This window comes from Monodon monoceros, unplaced genomic scaffold (assembly GCF_005190385.1).
Source record: "Monodon monoceros isolate NGI ecotype Baffin Bay Population unplaced genomic scaffold, NGI_Narwhal_1 Super_Scaffold_8, whole genome shotgun sequence".
In the NCBI taxonomy this organism is placed as follows: Eukaryota; Metazoa; Chordata; class Mammalia; order Artiodactyla; family Monodontidae; genus Monodon; species Monodon monoceros.
Window position 1 is genome coordinate 39,864,061 of NW_021703785.1, and position 21,061 is coordinate 39,885,121.

Here is a 21,061-nt window from a genome sequence, read left to right on the forward strand (position 1 = left end):
AATCTTTCCATACATATATGAAGAAAAAGATATATATATATACGCACAATTATTAATACAGCATTACTTAAAATAGTAAAAAATATAAAAAGCTAATAAATAAATTTTCCCCTCCCAAAAATTGAGTAAAAAATAAAATAACACAGTGAACAATATTTCACAGAAGTATAATAAAAATTTCACAATTTGTATGAAAACACAAAAGACCCCGAATAGCAAAATCAATCTTAAGAAAGAAATATGGAGCTGAAGGAATCAGGTTCCATGACTTCAGACTATACTACAAAGCTACAGTAATCAAGACAGTATGGTAGGGGCTTCCCTGGTGGCGCAGTGGTTGAGAGTCTGCCTGCCAATGCAGGGGATATGGGTTCATGCCCCAGTCTGGGAAGATCCCACATGCCGCAGAGTGGCTAGGCCCGTGAGCCATGGCCGCTGAGCCTGCGTGTCCGGACCCTGTGCTCCGCAACGGGAGAGGCCACAATGGTGAGAGGCCTGCGTACCACAAAAAAAAAAAAAAAAGACAGTACGGTACTGGCACAAAAACAGAAATATAGATCAATGGAACAGGATAGAAAGCCCATAGATAAACCTATGCACATATGGTCACCTTATCTTTGATAAAGGAGGCAAGAATATACAATGGAGAAAAGACAACCTCTTCAATAAGTGGTGCTGGGAAAACTGGAGACGTACATGTAAAAGAATGAAATTAGAACACTCTCTAACATCATACATAAAAATAAACTCAAAATGGATAAAAGACCTAAATGTAAGACCAGACACTGTAAAACTCTTAGAGGAAAAAAGAAGCAGAACACTCTATGACATAAATCACAGCAAGATCCTTTATGACCCACCTCCTAGAGAAATGGAAATAAAAACAAAAATAAACAAATGGGATGTAGTGAAAGTTAAAAGCTTTTGCACAGCAAAGGAAACCATAAACAAGATAAAAAGACAACCCTCAGAATGGGAGAAAATATTTGCAAATGAAGCAACTGACAAAGGATTAATCTCTAAAATATACAAGCAACACATGCAGCTCAATATCCAAAAAACAAAAAACCCGATCCAAAAATGAGCAGAAGACTTAAATAGACATTTCTCCAAAGAAGATATACAGATTGCCAACAAACACATGACAGGATGTTCAACATCATTAATCATTAGAGAAGTGAAAATCAAAACTACAATGAGGTATCACCTCACACCAGTCAGAATGGCCACCACCAAAACATCTACAAACAATAAATGCCGGAGAGGGTGTGGAGAAAAGGGAACCCTCTTGCACTGTTGGTGGGAATGTAAATTGATACCACCACTCTGGAGAACAGTATAGAGATTCCTTAAAAACCTAAGAATAGAACTACCATATAACCCAACAACCCCACTACTTGACATATACCCTGAGAAAACCATAATTCAAAAAGAGCCATGTACCACAATGTTCATTGCAGCTCTATTTACAATAGCCAGGACATGGAAGTAACCTAAGTGTCCATTGACAGACAAATGAATAAAGAAGATGTGGCACATATAAACAATGGAATATTACTCAGCCATAAAAAGAAACGATATTGAGTTATTTGTAGTGAGGTGGATGGACCTAGAGTCTGTCGTACAGAGTGAAGTAAATCAGAAAGAGAAAAACAAATATCGCATGCTAACACATATATATGGTATCTTAAAAAAAAAAAAAAAAGGTTCTGAAGAACCTAGGGCAGGACAGGAATAAATATGCAGATATATATAATGGGCTTGAGGACACAGAGAGGAGGAAGTGTAAACTGGGACAAAGTGAAAGAGTGGCATGGACTTATATATATTACCAAATGTAAAATAGATAGCTAGTGGGGAGCAGCTGCATAGCACAGGTAGATCAGCTCGGTGCTTTGTGACTACCTAAAGGAGTGAGATAGGGAAGGCGAGAGGCTGGTGCAAGAGGGAGGAGATATGGAGATATATGTATATATATAGTTGAATTACTTTGTTATAAAGCAGAAATTAACACACCATTTTAAAGCAATTATACTCCAATAAAGATGTTTAAAAAAAATGTGGCAAATCCTTACAGTGGAATATTATTCAATCAGAAAAATAATGAAGTACTGATACACGATATGAAACTGATGAACCTTGAAAAATCTTACGTTATGTGAGAGAAACCATACACAAAAAGCCACAAAATATGATTCTGTTTATATGAAATATCCAAAATTGACAATTCCATAGAGACAGAAAATAAATTAATTTTTGCTAAGGGGTGTAGGGAGATGGGGCAATGACAAACGACTACTATTGGTTACAAGGTTGTTTTTCAGGATGATAAAAATGTTTTGGAGTTTGATAGTGGTGATGGCTACACAATTCTGTAAATAGACTCAAAAGTACTCAATTCTATACTTTAACACTTAATTTTATCTCAATTAAAAATTAAACAAACAAAAATAAAACAACCCCTACCATATATTTATCATACAACATGGAGCATGGCATATAGAAAACCCATAATATATACTAGCTATATACCTGTTTTATCAATTTGTCTTAAAATGACAATTGCAAACAGTGGATTGTAGTAATGCCTTTTTCAATTTTATACACTATAAAGTGTGGTGGGAAAGAAGACATGATATATAGAATTATGTGTTCCAAAGACATAATGCTAAAATAAAAACTCAGCATATTGAGACAAATGTAGTCTTAATTATTCATTCTCTAGATAAATGCGTTACTCCCTGATATCACAGACTTAACATGAGTACAATTTTATATGTTATTTTATCCAGCACAAGAAGTGTTCTTCATTTACTGGTTGCTATGAAAAATTTTTGGCCACATATTCAACCTTAGCAACAGAAGAACTCACGTGGCTTTCTCGCATAATCACGTAAAGTTTTTTTTTATTATTATTCTTTTTTTGCAATATGAGGGCCTCTCACTGTTGTGGCCTCTCCCGTTGTGGAGCACAGGCTCTGGACGCACAGGCTCAGTGGCCATGGCTCACGGGCCCAGCCGCTCCGCGGCATGTGGGATCTTCCCGGACCAGGGCACGAACCCGTGTCCCCTGCAACGGCAGACAGACTCTCAACCACTGTGCCACCAGGGAAGCCCAGGATTTTTTTTTTTCAAAGAAATCAAGTTGGGGGAAATCTATATAGGTCAAATAAATTATTTTGAGTTTTTATTTTATATTTTAAAATTTCACTTTAAAGTCTAGCTCCTTGTCACTTGAATGTATAATATGGGATACATAGACAATATTGCAATCTCACTGCATACCACAAGGTAGGTATTTTTTAACTATGGCAAATAAAAAGGTACATTCTAGTTTCTGAACAAATAAAAGACTAGTACCGATGGTTTACACTCAAACCCAATATTGGTTATTACACTGAAGGAAGAGTCATCGTATAGTGATTAGAGAAGCAGAGTCAGTTGTTACTTCCTGAGTGAGACAAAAATTCATGGCACTGCCTTGGGGGAATAACTTGGAGGAAATTTTGATTTGTGTTCTTTTTCCTATGCCATATTGTTCTCTTCAAAAGAGCTATTGTATCTTGCACACTGCCAGGCAGTGAATCAGCTGTGTCCTTGCAGATCTTGCCATAATTTGTTGATGACAAGACTTTGCTGTCAGTCTGGCTTCAACTAATTTGACCTTGGATTGGCATCCAAGTCAAAGGCAGTTTTCTATGTACTGGACATTGCTAGCAATCTATGAGGCACTTTGAGCTGATAATTGTCCCAAGAAATGATGCCCTATGCCATAATTTTACCTATTAACTCAATCAGGTATGATCTTGGGGAGTACTGTAGTAGAGAATTTAAAAAGTACTGACAGGAAGCAATAACCATTAGGAAGTAAATCACAGAGGAAGTCAATAGCATGAGATATGGAGAAGAGGTGAGCTATTTGATAATGGAACTGAAGCAGAAGATAAACAAGAGAGGCTTAAGCATGAAAATAGTGGACTACTAGAGTTGGTATTGGGTCACTAAAATTTGTGAGAAATGCTGTATTATATATCAGATGTGTTTGATACTTGGGTCATATAATTTTCTATACATCCTTACTTCCACAATGGATTCTTTACCAAATCAGACAGACTAAAAGACAGTATCTAAGATTACCATCTTGCTCAGCACTGGTTCCTAAAGGGTCAGCAGCCTATGTGATAGGATTTGAGGCAAACCATAACCTTATATACTTTAAACATCTAAAATTATACCACTTAAGGTGTATTTTTGGTGAAACTTTTTCAAGTATGTTCTCTTGATATACAAATATCCTACGTAATTGAACTTTAGAATTCCTTAATAGAAAGGAACTGAATTGTCTAAAAAAGGAAGAAAGACATTAAATTCCAAAAATTCCAATCCAGTGTGTTTATTCTCTATATTTCCCCCAAACAGGAACATAGGTAGTTAGATAGCTTGCTAATAAAAGCAATACATAGAGCTTTTACATGGACACAAAAGCCAAAATTCTTCAATATATTTGAAAAAAAAATATAAGAAAACTTTTATATAATATTACCTGGGAAAAATGATTTGCTGTTCATATTTTCCATATTATAATTGGGGGCTATATGATTTAAAGTATTTATACAATTTTTATTTAAAACACAAATTTTAGAGCTTGAAAAAGTTCCCAAACATTTATTACTATTCCTTAATTTTGCTAATGAGCAAACTGAAGAAAGAGGAGGTAAACCAGAAGAACAGAAAGGTAAGTTGCTTTAGTTCAGAGCTATTTTATTTTCATTTTAAAAGTTTTCTTAGATGATAGCAGACAAGAATAAGAAATGCAGTGCTGAAGAGCTCAAAGTTGAAGTATCAATATTTGTTTTTGAAATGCTCTATGATTTTGCTTACCTATGAATGTCTAAATCAGTACGTTTGTAATTAAACTTCAATATCTTTCTAATGTGTATTTCTACATATATGAAAGGTACTTAGTCAACTGTCTGGCCTATTTCAGGTCTTCAAAGAAACTAATTAGCACTTCTTACAATCCATATAACAAGAAGTACAAATTCAGGAACTATCTTTATTAAATTACTATTTTTTTCAAATATTTGTATAGGACTTTACAAGTTACAAGTGATTTCATATTCATTATCATCATCGGGAAATGGTGGCAAATCAGGAAACGGAGGCTCATAGTTTAACTGCTGGGCCTAATCATGACAATATCAAATGGTAGATTCAAAACTCACACCCAGAACTTCTGAATCCAAATACAGTTCTCCCCATCTCCAAGTTACTCCGTAGTAGAGATCGATTGAATCCTATCATATTGAACCCTGTTGCCTATTGATGTGTCACTCTTTTTCTAAACCTGTGTTGCCCGCTCTCCATGGACCTTTCAAGGTGGAATCAATTAAGTGCAAAAATATAGCTAGATTTGTCTGTCCAGTAATGTGGGATCGAGCCACCTTAAGTTTTCCTCAATTCACATTAACTGTTTCTTCCTCTAGGCTGCATTACTCTGGTCTCTCCATGATAGTTCTGAATTTTTTTCTTCATACCAAAAGAATTTTACATGTTGTATGAATATCAGACTGTGAAAACTTTGAGAATAACTTGATATCTACTCATCTTGGTATATTTAACATCACTCTCAACAGTTTATTGCATATTGGTCAACACAGGAAAATATCAAGAATTAAAAACATATATATGCTCCAAATAAGCCCACAATTTACCTAAAGTTAATGATAATTGATGACAGTAATAATATATTTTAGCATACACTTTTACTATCAATAAAATATTTTCTAAAAATAATATCAATAAAGTAAGAATCTTACCTAGACCATGCCTATGTGTTGACATTGGTGGTAAGACAGTCCAAGTCTTGGTTTTGGGGTTGTAACATTCAACACTGTTCAATGTCTTTAAACCATCTCGACCTCCAATTACAAAGAGTTTGTCATCAATAACAGCCACACCAAACTGCAGTCTCCTGCCGTTCATCATCCCTGCCTGGATCCACAAATTTGTTCTGAGGTCATATTTCTCTATGGTTGTAGCTCCTGATAAAACATAAAATCACATAGTCACCATTTACTACTAATCCAACAAAGAATCTTCCCAAGACACTGTACAAATTATGATGCAAAAACATTCTTGTCATGTTCATTTTTCTTGAAGAAAAAAAATGGCAGAAAAAAGAAACAAGTACTTTATTTTCTCTTCTTGGCAGACACTAATGATTAAAGTAGACACATATGTTCAGCTTGTTTGAATTACATAATGGTCTCATGCTAAACTATTGATACAATAGAATCATTGTTGGGCATGACATAGTTCTGTGGGTAGATTTTACAACTTCCCTTTATCACTGTTTGCTATAAAAAATGCAACATAATTCTAGCTTGAAAAGACATTTATTAAAGCCCTTTTAAATAGCTAAGCTATGTATATTATCTGTATAATTTCTTAAAGTGAAGAGAAGTTCATAAATTCTTTACCAAATTTCTCTTTAAATTTGTCTTATGCCTTAAATAGCAGAAGGGTTTAAAAGTCAATTTTAAGATATGTAAACAAATGTCAGCTGTGCTTTTTTTTAAACCTTATTTTTAAAAAAATGCATTCGGGGAATAGCAATAGAATTTAGAGACAAAATGATCTTCTATCTTTATCAACTCTTAGAATCTCTAAACAAAATAGCTTATCTTTCCTAAAAGCTTTTTATGTATAAATTTGAGAAATGTAGTAAATCTGACTAATAAAATAGAAATCGAAAGAATAAGCTAAATTGCTGATGAGGTGTGTTTTAAGGGATTCAGTTAAACATTTCACATTAAAAACATTCACCTTGAACTAGTTCACAACTGTTTATATGATAAAATATAAACCAGCAAACACTGATCTTGCTTCAGTGTTTGATCTTAATGTTTACACTCACATTCAGTTATGTTTCATTTTCAGTGATTAAATATCCTGACATTTACAAGTCAACATTCTTGGGTACTTTCACTTATGCACTAAAGATCATTTTACTTGTAATGTATTACAAGTTTGCAAACTAGGGAAGACATTCCTCAGGGGACTCATTTACTCTGTAGAACATAACCAGCAATGAACTAAATAAATATAAACAACTTGGCAGGAAAAGTTTTGCTAATTGAAGTAAAATTGTATAATTTATGCTCAATTTTTATTCAAAAGTGACAAAGCTGTAATAATATAAATGCTGAGTTAGGATGAATTAAATCTGTTTTTTTGAAGTTATTAAATATATGAGCTAATTTTCATACAACTAAACATTAAGTATTATAAGACTATTATTATTTTTAGAGTAAAAATAAACTGGAATATTCATAAAAGTCATTTGATACTGTTTAGTAACATAAGATAAATTATTTAAACAAAAGTGCTTCTTTTATGCTTAAATGTATTTATTATGTTTTATTGATATGTTAAATGTTTTATTCAAATATGTACAAATTGAAATTCCAAGGGGAACTAAAGTGTTAAATAATTTCAAAGTCATGTGAATTCTCAAAGCTTGATAGCATTGGGATTCCATGAATGTCTAACTAAAAATTAAGAGTTGTATGCAAATACCTCTCTCTTATGACTAACTCTTGACAAATCATGGCAGAAGAAATAGTGTAACCTAATCCTAATTAACACAATCCCAAGAGACACATATTTGCAGGTCTGGAAATAAATATCTTCCACCACTTTCTTCTCCAAAACCTTGGTCAAATTCTTTGCATGGTGTTTAAGGTACATTCATCCTTCTCAGAGAAAATCATTGAGAATGTGTGAGGTTAAGGGCCTCTGAGCAATAAAAGGTGTTGGTGTTCAAAGGGGAAAGTGAGGACTTGATTTGAGTTTCAAAGTTTCATTGAAACAAGCTAGATGTGTCTTCAACCTCAACACATGGCAGGATTTTTTACTTTTACAGTGTTTTTCCTCTAGCTGCAGTTTTCAGAGGTGAACTATACATTTTATGCTAAAGTTGCTACATCAGAAATAGGAGTGCATTCCTGTTTTCCTTTTTTTTTTTTTTTAATTTAGAAGCTGTGTTAATTTACTACGTCTGCTGAGAAAAATTATCTCAAATTTAGCAGTTTAACAAACATGTATTTATTATCTTACAGTTCTGGAGGTCAGAAGTTCAAATTACGTTTTGTGCTAAAATCAGGGTGTTGGCAGGGCTTTCTTTTCTTTCAGGAGGCTCTAGAGAAGATCTATTTTCACTCCACTCTTCAATTTTGCTTAGTCAAAAATAGTTTCATAATACAAAACAAAGATTTCTTGATTTGTAGAGCTTACTTATAGTAATCAATAAGTTGATTATTTTCTTATTCAGACTGTAATATAAATGTTTTGTCTAGTTTTTAATGATCACAAACTTAAAAATATGCTTGCTCTTTTTTTAATGCAAGTTATTAGTGATAATATTCTTTAAGGTATTTTCTCACCAGCATACTTCATTAGTTGTCTCTATAAACTTCCCAACTGTATTATACTTTTAAAAATGTATCTGTTTGTTTGTGAGTTCTGCTGTTTTCTTTTGCTTATAAGAGTGTATGTATCCCCTTGGTGGTTTCCTGAGTTAGAGGAAGAAGGACAAAGCCATTCTCTCTGAGCAATGTTACTCTGAGCTGCTCCTTAAAGTAAAGGCAATATTTGTCATTACATAAATTAAAAGCAGAATATGAACAAGAGTGGGCTACTGTGCTGGTAAGTAATACAGTCGAAAGAAATAAAAAAGGAAAGTTTATTTTAAGACATAGTTACTCTCGGGTTCATGAAACCATCTCTAGTTATCTCAAATGCCTGCAAAGCAGAGGCACAACTCTAAAATGTGTGACTGCAGGCACAATAGCATCCAGACTGCTTTCATAAACTCTCTGTCAATAATCTGAATGACCTTGGAAAATGGCCTCCAGCTGCAGATGAGAACACAGCCTCGCCAACCCCTTGTTTTCAGCCTTTTGAGATCTTGAGCAGAGAATCCAGATGTGCTTTCCTGGACTTCTGACCTACTGTGAGCTAAAAGATGGCACTTGTTTTACAAAGGTCTTTATGGCAATGTGTTACAGCAGCAATAGAGTTTACTTTAATTTGCATTTTAAAAATTTATAAAGTATCTGTTTTCCAAGTTCAATAACATAACTAGAAGGTATTAGATACAATATGACTACAAAAATGATTTCCTCATGACAAACAAATAGCAGGCTCCTTTCTCAAAATATAAAACGGAGAATAAGTGGTCAAGATGTTATTAAAGTGTGGTTCTGGGTCTCTTTGGAGTTGTTCATTCATAGAGCCAAATGTGATTATTTGGAGAAGAAAAATAGGAATTAATACTTGCACATTCTATTTTGGCATTACAGACAGTAGGACTTATTCCATATCTATAATTCAAATAATTAACAATCTTACTTATCTTGAACACAACACAGAATAAAATGATAGGAGTTTTCTGAACAGACAAAACAGATGTCACAAAAATATCCAATAAAGAAGGTAAAGCTCTTCTTCAACTCAACAGAAAGGACCTCAGGTATTCTCACAGAGCCTTTTTACTATAATTTTAATACAATGTTAATAAGTTTAGTTACTTGATTTTCAAGACTTTTTACAAACCTACAAGTCAAAATGACCTGGGGGAGTTGAAAGTAGCAATAGCTGATAGTGAAGGAGTAACCAGAAAAAAGAAATATTGTTTTAACTCAAATAGAACAATTATTTATAGCTATTTAAAAAAACACATTATATAATGACTAAAGAACATTTTGGCCCAATAATAATGGTGATCCTGGTGCCATCAAATCATTTGGAAAAGGTTAAATTAGTCAGATGTATTCTTTTTTAAAAAACAGTAAATATTGAGAAGGATTCTGAAAATTTTTTAAAGCAAAAGATATGTTTCATGATACTTAAAATAAGACATCAAGCTTTAAAGAAGGTATTATTATAAAAATTACTTATTTCTTGAATTTTTCATAGAATAAAATTTTCATTGTCTTTCATGTATCTACATACTTATGAAAAATATAACTTCGAGATAACATTCTTACACTTATATAAAAAGTATTATTGCAGAGAAAATATTTTTCAAGCACAAATAAATGTCCTTACTTTTTAGATAATTCGTTATATTTTATTAGGATGGCATTGTAACATTTCATAATCATCAAAATACTTTCATGTGCACCAAATAAACAACCAATGAAATTCTACATCCCCCCAGTATAAATATTTGTAAAATGATAATAAACTGATAAATAGCTATGTACAGACAGTCCCCGACTTTCAATGGTTTGACTTATGAATTCTCTGACTTATGATGGTGTGGAAGTGATATGTATTTGATCGAAATTGTAAGTCGAATTTCGAATTTTAATCTTTCCCGGGCCAGCAATATGCAGTACAATACTCTCTTGTGAAGGTGGGCAGGACAGTGAGCTGCAGCTCCCAGTCAGCCATGTGATCACGAGAGTAAACAACTGATAACCCTTACAGCCATTCTGTTTTTCACTTTCAGACAGTATTCAAAAAACTACATAAGATTTCCAACACTATACTATAAAATAGGCTTTGTGTCAGATGATTCTGCCCAACTGTAGGCTAATGTAAGTGTTCTGAGAATGTTTACGGTGGGCTTGGCTAAGCTCTGATGTTCTGTAAGTTAGGTGTATTAAATGAATTTTCAACTTACTATACTTTAAACTTGCAGTGGGGTTATCAACATGTAATCCCATCATAAGTTGAAGATTTGTATAGAGATATAAATGTATATATATCATTAAGCTTAATGCTAGATTTTGAAGTATGTATATACATCTCAAAAACCAAGCATTTTGTTTAGTTTATACTAATTTCACTAAAATCAAGAAATACAAAAGGATGCCAACTTCTTGGCTCATAACCAAGGGAAACAAAAGTATGGAATATCATTTTAATTATTTGTATTTCATGTAACAGTCCACCTTAATAATTAAAAATTATTATCTTTAAAATCTTAGAAAAAAATAAAATTTCTGGAAGTTGGCAAATAAGTAAAATACAAAAATCCATGCAATTTTTAAAAATGAAAATAACCAGATTGTGTACAGAACAGAAGAACCTACTTAAATGCACCACTAAAAGTAAATTATCTAAAAATAAAATCAGCAAAATAGGTTACAAATCTAGATAAAGAAAAAAAGTAAAACTCTGTTGAATAATGTCAGTTTGAATGAATACAAAGAATCATACTAATTTTGAATGAGATGGTTTGTTATTGTGCAAATGATAATTATTATCTTATAATCACAATTTATATAATAATATTTGTACAAGGTATTTATAAAATTATACTTGTGTTTCTCTGGAAATTTGAAAGTCAAATATTAGGATATACATTTTTAAAAGCCAGACAATCTCCAATGCAAAGGAATCTTGAGGAAAAAATGGCCTACCAGATATTAAAAAGTATTGTGTAACTAGAGATTTTAAAAAGATGGCTTTATTATGAATGAAAATGGCTATATTAATAAATATGAAAAGAAAGCCAGAAATAACTCTAATACATGTGAGTATAATATAGTAAAAATGGCTGTTCAAATCAGTGAAAAAACATTTTATTATTCAAATAAATAGTGTTAAGATAACCAGTTGTCCTCTGGAGAAAAATAAATAACTTAGAGTCCTGCCTTACTTGTTACACCAGAATGAGGTTTAGGTGAGACAGGGCTAGAGCACAGCACACAGTTCCACAGAACTAGCATATGTGTGGTTCTTTTCTCAGGGCTCCACATGCATTAACAGGGACGGGGATTTTAAGTAACCTGCCTTCGGTCACACTCTACTACAACTTTAAACATCCTAGAAGATGAAAATGTAGTTGATGAACTTTCACTTCTAGGTGAGCTTAAGATCAAAAGTCCATGAGGGAAAGCATGAGACCCAGAAATTTTAAAGTAAATATATATATATATATATATATATATATATATATATATGATCACTAATCACCTCAATATAAAATATAGCTACATCAAAAAAAAACCAATTTAAAAAATCCGAAGACTGAGAACATTAACAACAAAAGTGTTTTAAAAATATAACAAGGAGTGAATTTTCTTGATATGTAAAAAGCTTGTATAAATCAAGAAGTAAATTAGAAACATTAAAATAGGAATACACTAATGAAATTAGCAGGAATTAATAGAAAATCAATATGAATACCATGTAAATGTTGAAAGATTTACTTAAGCTTTCCTAAAATTAAATAATAATTTTATTAAATAATCTTAATAATTTATTAATAATCTTAATAATCATTAAATTTACAAAAAATTTAGAAAATGTATAATTTTGATATTCACATCAAAACCAACTGGTTGATATTAAATCAATGCAACTATTATGGGAGGTGTGAAGTGTGTGTGTGTGTGTGTGTGTGTAATAAAATACATGGAGCATTTAGGAAATGGAGGGAGTTGAATTTTTGATTTGTAGCTTCCTATTTTAAAGAGTTTGCCATAAATACATTTTAGTTCTGCTATTAAAATACTAATTCATTATTTTTAAAAGCAGTTTTTGGTGTTGCTAAAGATGTCATAGGAAAGAGACTTTAAAAAAGTAACTCAAAGCTTGTAGCTATTATTTCTATCATTATTACTAAGCCACCTTTTTTACAGTAAAAAGCTCATGTATTAAAATAACTTTATAGCAAAAGAACACATATTAAAACATTATTACAAGTATACTTTATTTTTTCATTTTCTTAATAAATGTTCACTGAACATAAACTCATACTACTTGAAATTTTCCAATTAAATATTTATTTTTATAACTAACATTTGCATAAATTAAACCAAGCCCTTGTTATTTATATTATTATTAAAATATTCTTTTAAGATACTTCTTAAAAACCTTTTGAAAAGTTTAAAAACTTCTCAAAACACTTTCCATATAATGTTTATTAGAATTTTTCTACCCTTTTTGAATGAAAGAAAATGTCAGCACTTGTGAATGAAAGGAAAAATGACTATTATGACAACTGAGTTCTAGTTGTAGTATTGCTGACTGTATGACACAAACAAAAGTCACTCAAATGCCTTTTCATCAGTATAGTAAAAAAACATGAGAGCTCATTGATCTCCACCTAAACTATAAACTCTTGGAAAGTACATTTTTGTCTTTTTCATAAATGAGCACCCACCCTTACAAAGATATATTAATTGAAGGCTCTCTATGACCTACTAATGTTTATTCAAATTGAGGGTTTATATTAGTACCACATCAGGTGAAAATGCTGTGACTTCTACTTATGTCTAAATATTTTGTTTGTTTGTTTGTTTTTGCGCTACTCGGGCCTCTCACTGTTGTGGCCTCTCCCGCTGCGGAGCACAGGCTCCGGACACGCAGGCTCAGCGGCCATGGCTCACGTGCCCAGCCGCTCCGCGGGATGTGGGATCTTCCCGGACCGGGGCACGAACCTGTGTTCCCTGCATCGGGAGGCAGACTCTCAACCACTGCACCACCAGGGAAGCCCATGTCTAAATCTTTTACTTCTCCTTCTCTGTGAGTTTCTATCATGGAAGTAAGCTGAGGTAGCCCTGCGAACTCTCTCTTTCTTTGACAGAGAAGAACCACGCATTGGAGGATTAAGATCTAGTACTTATGAAACATGCATAAACACACACAGGCTTTTTTCCCTGTGGGTCTGTAAAAGGAGACTTGATTTAGAAAAAGGATGTACTTATGTATTGAACATTCACTGGGAGATTGATCAGAAAGAATGTACTCACTAAAAAGAATTTATAATTATGATGACATTTTATCATAATACACTAATTTATTACTCAATCCGCATTCATTGAAAGATGTACACAATGTACAGTTAAGTGGTGCAAATCCTCTGACCACTAAAAGGCAAAATAAAGTTTTTACTAGACTAAATTTTGAAGAATTTAACTTATAATTTTAACTCTGATCCATCCTCAGAAGAGACACTGGAAATGGTTACAGCCAAGATAGTCACTAAGCTTTGTGTCTTTCTAGTGAAGATGAGCCCATGAAAGAAAACTTCACTGACAAGCAATTCAATTTTTAACTGAGAGAACCTTCCTTCACTCTTTATTACAGAACATAGCTTCTAGGAGCTGAAAGTCCTTTGTCTGCAGACTCATTGAGAACAATGTAAACAACCAGAATTTAATTTAACACATGAGCATCTTTCCTGATTCTAAAGACTGTCAAGGAAGCAGTTGCCTTGACTTTACTTTGTTCTTCCCCTGAGACCCTTGGGGAAGAAGTATGGTTCTTCCCCAAAATATCTCTTAGCAGCCTGATAAGTCAACACCTATTCCAGAAGAAAACTCTTTGTGTCTGTAAAACAAACTGGGTTTAGGCTGACATGATGTTATTCGTAATTTTGAGTTGCTTCTACAGCTTGGTGCAAACTGATGACCTTGAAATGATAATCTCCAATGATATATTTCAAGTTCAATGAAAACGTACTGAAGTGGAACTGAAGTGACTGAATGGAGTTACTGAGGCAGACATTAAATAGTAGTCCTCAAAAGGGCAAATATGAAAGAATAAGTTTTCTTTTATTATATTGCTCTTCTTCAGAAAAAGTCATACAGTATTTTAAAGTTATTTCCCCCACCTAACTGCAAATGCTTAGATTTCTCTGGCACAGTATCGTAAGTGAATCATTTTATTAAAGCCATATGATGATCACTATTGAGCTAAATGCTTTAGAAATTATCCAGTTGTAGAACTGCAGTATGAAAAGCTGTTTTTTAAAAGTTCTTGATAGTGCAGTTTGTTCAGTTCAAGCCAAGGAGTAAAAATCAGGTCAAGATGGTTAATTCCACCTATTTCAATTTCCATTTTTGCCTTTCAACAATACAGGCAATGATGGAAAGTGTGATGAGACAAATTCAGGATAAAATGATCTGGCCAAGTCCTTTGAATAGAAAGAGAGAAATATCAGTTCATCCCTACAGTTAGATAATTTAAAAAATTTACATTTATGAAAATCCAAGGTACCCATTAAATAGTCAAACACCATAATATATGCTCAATAATAAAATGATTCAATAAAATAATTTCAAGGAAAATTTTACTTCATAGTTAAGAATTAATGCTTTCTCTCCTTTTACGTTTTTTTTCACCAAGATTCCTATTATTGTTAGCTATATTAAAATTTGCTTTGAGTTCACATGAAAGATGTAGAGCTGTCTGATCAGACACCTGGTTGTTAATGAAAATCAGTAACTGACCTGTGGCTGCAAGAAAGCCGTTAACAAGGAGGCAATGCAAACATGTAGAATAAAGGATGGTTTTAATTCTTTCTCCTGTCCACTCAGTCAATCACAATCTAAGGGAAGAGTCACTGCTATTGTGGTCTTGACATGCCATCAGCATGCCTGATATATATCTTTAGGCTCCAATTGGTGTTCACAGCTAGCACGCATAAGATAAACAGAACAATGTAATGATACAGTTTTCTTATTTTTTTCCCTCTTTTACCTCTAAAATATATCAATTTGAAAGATTCTCACCTTTTAACTCTTTGTTGACTCTTTCTTTGGAACTAAATAGTCTCTTATAAATGCCTTAGTCTAAGCTTGAGGGGCCTCTGCTTGCCTGCTGCCATGCTGGATGCAGGACAGCACAGTGGGACTGCCTTGTGTCAAGAAGAGATCAGTGCCTCTCAGAATCTTGATTCCCCTTTAACCAAAGCAAAGGAGGGCTTCTTATTCATACACTTGTGCCTGTCAGTCTTCTACCCTAACATTCTAGTCCTCTTCCTCTGCAGTATGATTGTACAATATCTCCTCAAATATAGACGGTCCTAGCTTTGCATGGTTCTGGTGTGAATAAATTTCATTCACCATGGCTTAGTTAAATAAAACAGCCCCTCCCAATTTTAGTTACCACAACATATTAACTGTGAATAACTGCATAAAATACAAACTTTGCTACTAGCTCTTCAGTCTACAAATCACTACTTAAACAACAGATGTACCTCATGATCAGCAACGAATCACCTCACTTTTTCCAAAGTCTGCAGGTGATTGGTCATTGCACTTCTGTTGCTGAGTTCATGCACAGACCCTTGTGTTGCTTTTTTGTCTCCTATGATAAACTCACTGTCATTTAAAAATAAAAAAAGATAATTGAAGAAAGTATTTGCCAACAAAGAAGTTAAGTGGAGCATATAAAGAAAAAGGTGAGAACACTGAAAGTGATATTACAGTAGATACACATACTTCCATACCCAGTTGGTTGAGGATGGCTCCTGGAGCTTTGTTTGCACAGCTGGGCTTCCTGTGTAAGGGTCATGCAGTCTGAGCTTGCTCCCAGCACCTCAAAGAATGCTCCTAAGAGGATAAACAGGTAGACCAGAAGGCTGCTTATGGTGGGACATTGTAAACATGTACAGAAACTGTCCACTCCAGCTGCCAATAAATTAGAGTTGGGTCAAGGGAGTATACATTTGGCACCACAAGTTTCCTAGAAATATGATATGGAGATTTATTTTCTGCAGTAACAGAGGTTGGAAATTTTTTTTTCCATGAAGGGCCAGATAGTAAAAAACAGTCTTTGTGGGTTTCCTTATGGGTCTCTTTGTTGCAACCATATGGGCATTATAGAGTGAAAGCAACTGTAGACAATAGGCAAACAAATGAGTGAGTCACAATTAAATTTTATGGGCATTGAAATTTGAATTTTACAAAATGCTAATATTCACTAAATTCATCGTGAAGTATTATTCTTTGTTTGATTATTTTCAACTCTTATAATGTATAAACCAAAGCCATACAGAACAACCGGTGGATTAGCTTTGGCTTTTAGTCCATTGTTTGCCAGTCCTTACTCTTAAAATACCAATAAAATATAAATATTTGGAGAAAAAGACACCCAACAAATGTTTATTGGTCATAATAAATCAAAGAACTCTTCCTTTTAGAAAAACATTTATTAAATTTTCATATAGCAATTTGTATATAAGATTTAACTAATCAGGGTGGCCTTTCTCAGCCAACCTTCATAAAAATAGCAGCACTGTTCCCTTCTCCTGTTCTTCCCATCCCCCTTTTTTTACTTTTAGTTATATTTCTTGATAACTAGTCATTGCATAAACTAAACTAACTTGTATATTTGTTCTTAATCTGCTGAATATAATTTAAACTACAACAGACCAGGGACTTCTGCTGTTTGGTTTACCAGCACTGAGAACAGTGACTGGAGATTAGTAGGTATTCAGTGAATATTTGTAGCAGAATTAGATAATCCAAAAAGGATGAATTAATAACCTGGGAACCCAAGAAATGCTGGGGAACTGGCAGTAGAATGGATACAATTGTAACCCAATTTCATAATTAGTACTTTCTAATTTGGGGGACAGAGATTTAAAAAATCAACAAAATCTATTTTATTTTCCTAATTTTGGGAAAAAAAGTAATATTAACAGAACAATCAGAAAGTCACATTTTCTGTTCAACATGTGAGTACCTATAAAAATTAGTTTAATTTAATAGAATTATAATTAGACTGCCAAACATATGAAACCATTATTATTCATGCCCATGCTTCAAAGGTAGACCTAGGCAATGGTCACCCTTACAGATTCCTGTAAAGAAACCACTTAAAAGGAAATTGTAATTATGTACAACAAAAAATACCTCTGACTAGAATGTAATGACAATAGATCAAGTAAAGATTAAGAATAGTATAATATGTGAACATAATCTATTTGTATAATTGGTATAAAACATATTTATTTGATTATAGTAAAAAATAATAGCTGTTTTAAAATTCTTTTAATCTGATAAATATTAAATTGATACTGACATTGAAATTTTGATACATATAAAATGTAGAAAACAATGGCTAATATATAGGGTTAAAATATATATGTGCAAATCAGATGTGTAAAATCATAACTATATTTTTTATAGGTATACACATGTTGTTCATTAACTTCCTTTCAAAAGGAAATTTGTCTAAAAGTCAAAAGCTTACTAATGAGACCTTTCTTGGCTGGATTTGTTCTGTGAACTGTAAAAGTCTTAACCCTGAAAACTAGAGTTTTAAATGTGAAAAAATTTGCCAGCACTGAATAATATGTAACATTTCAAAAGATTACCTCCACCATTATTTATTGGGTCAGCATTCAGTTAAGTTTTTTACATGTGTCCTTGTCTTGATATTTGTCGTGGTATCTCAAAGAGGTATGTGATATTATTCTCATTATATATATGAGGAACACCAACATATGGAATACTTAATTATGTTGCTAAAGAATACAAGGCTCGCACAGCTCTGTTATAATTTTACTAAAATAAGTAAACATCACTCATCAAGTGGTATTTGGGGTTGTTAGTGAGGAATTAGGCTTTAAAGTCTGTACACCAGCCAAAAGTCCTAAAATAACTAAAATTGTTTTCATTAAAATCCCTTACATTTCTACTAAATACCCATTAATATGGACTTAGACAAACATATAGTTGTACTTTGAAAAGTTTAAATTTAGTATGGAAACATTCTTTGTTGGGTATTTCTTTGTTGTTGATACAAAATAAAATACCTAGTTTTCTTTTGTATAGTTTGTTCTTATATAAAATTAAAAGTAAGTAATTAAACGCATAATGGTACTCCCAGCACAACACAGATACTGGAATTTTCTAAGGCATCAGCATTTTCACTTCTCCCATCTCTTGCTTACTCCAGAGGAATTGAGGTTGACGTCACACCTCATCATTGAAATGATTATCTCTATCTCTCTCAGCAGGTATGGTTATATTCCTTGAGTAATATATATAGTTAATATGACTCAAGTGTAACAGAGTAAATTAAATGTGCTTATTCCCTGTGATATTTATTCATGAATTTTTCTCTTGGTATTAAATCATCTCTTGATGGGTATATCATTATGTGTATAGATCATTATCTACAAGTCTACATGAGCAGTTCTGAACCACATTAGTGCTGCATGATCTTAAAAGGAAATTTTAAAAGTCAGGCATCAAGACTACCTGAGTGTGAAACAGAAATAACATAAAATTCTTCAAAAGCTTTGACATTAAATAAAAATACATCTGATAATTCCAGTATATCAAAGAATATTTCATATGCATTAAAAAATTCCCAAAATCTCAGGTTGTTATCCAACATGTGAAATGTTATTACTAGTAGAACAAAAACGATGAAAAAGCAAATAGGTTTAGTAATGAATAGCCATAGAGAAAACAGCATATTTTTGTGATCTATTTACTCATATATTTGTATAGTTTTCAAGAAGCAAGAAGATTTTTTTCATGATTTCTTTTCCACGCATATTTTTTGCAAGTCATTTTATAATGTCTATAATATTGGTTAATGTATCTCTTATTCATGAAAGTGCAGTGGTCACAAAATGTTACTTGTACATGACTGCTCACAGCAGTTTTACCTATAATAGCTAAAACTGGAAATATCCCAGGTCTTCATCAGCAGGAAACTGGATAACCAGATTACTATTAAGGAATTCAAAGGAAAGAATAAATTATTGATACACATAACACCATGGTAGAGTCACCAAAGTATGCTAGTTGACAGAAAGTTTAGATAAAGGCATATGAAATGTGTGATTGCATTCATATGAAGTTTAAGAATAGATCAAACTATTTTAAGGAGAAAGAAATTCAGAGAAGTGGTTGTCTTGGAGATGTGGAAGCTGGGGACTAACTAGGAAGGGATATGAGGGAGCTTGCTGAGGTAATGGCAATGTTTTCTATCTTGTAAGGACTTTGAATTACATAAATATATGTATTCGTCAAAATTCATTTAAAAGTACACTTAAGATTTGTGCATTTCATTGTATGTTAATATTGTCCAAAAGCTCTAAAATAATATTGAAATCTAGTTAATAATATGATGATGTGTCCAGTATGAAGTGTACTTATGTCTACAACCTTGAAATGTATTAAAAATATGATAGATGAGTAGAGGAATAATAGTTGGATAAATATGTGTTAAAGCAAATGTAGCATAATTTTAACTGTAAAATCTAGCTGAGTATGTGGAAGTTAACTGAATGATTCTTTTAAGTTTTATATATGTTCAAAAATTTTGTATTATTTTGGGAAAATGAAAACAGATGTATTTAATATAACTGGATTGGTATAATAAAAGTGGCAAGAACACAATGCTAAGATATTATAGATGAGGGATAAATAAGGCTAACTGAGAAGCCATGGGTGAGAGAATATTACAATAGGGTTAGACAAGCAAAGAAAGAGGGATAAAAGGAAAAAGGCACTGAAGCATCAGATAATATATATATGCGTGGGTAGTACTGCAACCAGTGTGGTGCTTCATATCTGAGGAAGTGAGTTGTGAAATTTGGTAAAGATTAAAAGTATCCTTCAAGACATTTATGGTGGAGAGAAAAATAGGAAAAAAACTGCTGGTTAAATTTGTAATGATAGCTGGTGAAGGATAGATGTTGCACTGGTAAAGAATATTGGGCTCTACCTGGGGGAAGGGGGCATAATGAAGGTTTTTATTTTATTTATATTTTTGTGTTTTAATGATCATGCTAAAAGCTGTGATAAGTTACTTTGGAAATAATGAGCTGGATGAGTAGGACTGGAGAGAGACTGGAGGTAGGGAGATCATTACGTAGTTTAGTAATGTGTTGTCAGGAAAAATGGTCCATTTGATAAACACATGAAATACCCCAGGTTTGCAGGCATAAGATGACAGAGCTTCAACTAAAGTAGTATAAATGCTGATGTAAATCAGACAGTCCCTGATAACTGATTAACTATAGAGAGCAGAGTAATTTCTGACAACTAAAGTTTGAAGCCAAGTTAGATGGAAGTACTAATAGTAGGGTATAGTCTAGATATTAACAGGTATTTTTTTATAGTAAGAAATATAATTACCTGTGTTGAATTATAGAACTTTTTATTTAATAAGTATAACATGTATTTCAGCCTAGAAATATTTAATCCCAGAAAAATAGGATTTTTATATTTCATATCTAAAAGTTGCTTTTTTCATATAGATAATTTTTCTTTGAGGAAATAATATACAC

At 32.7% G+C, this 21,061-nt stretch overlaps 1 protein-coding gene across 2 annotated transcripts in view; it reads right to left on the reverse strand.

Annotated features, from left to right (window-relative positions):
- KLHL1 (kelch like family member 1) overlaps positions 1–21,061 on the reverse strand; it is a 370,292-nt gene that overhangs the window by 67,011 nt on the left and 282,220 nt on the right. For both annotated transcript variants that reach the window (XM_029210217.1, XM_029210216.1), the window contains one exon: positions 5,820–6,044. In XM_029210217.1, the coding sequence (XP_029066050.1) occupies positions 5,820–6,044 (225 nt within the window). The remainder of the gene's footprint in view (positions 1–5,819; positions 6,045–21,061) is intronic.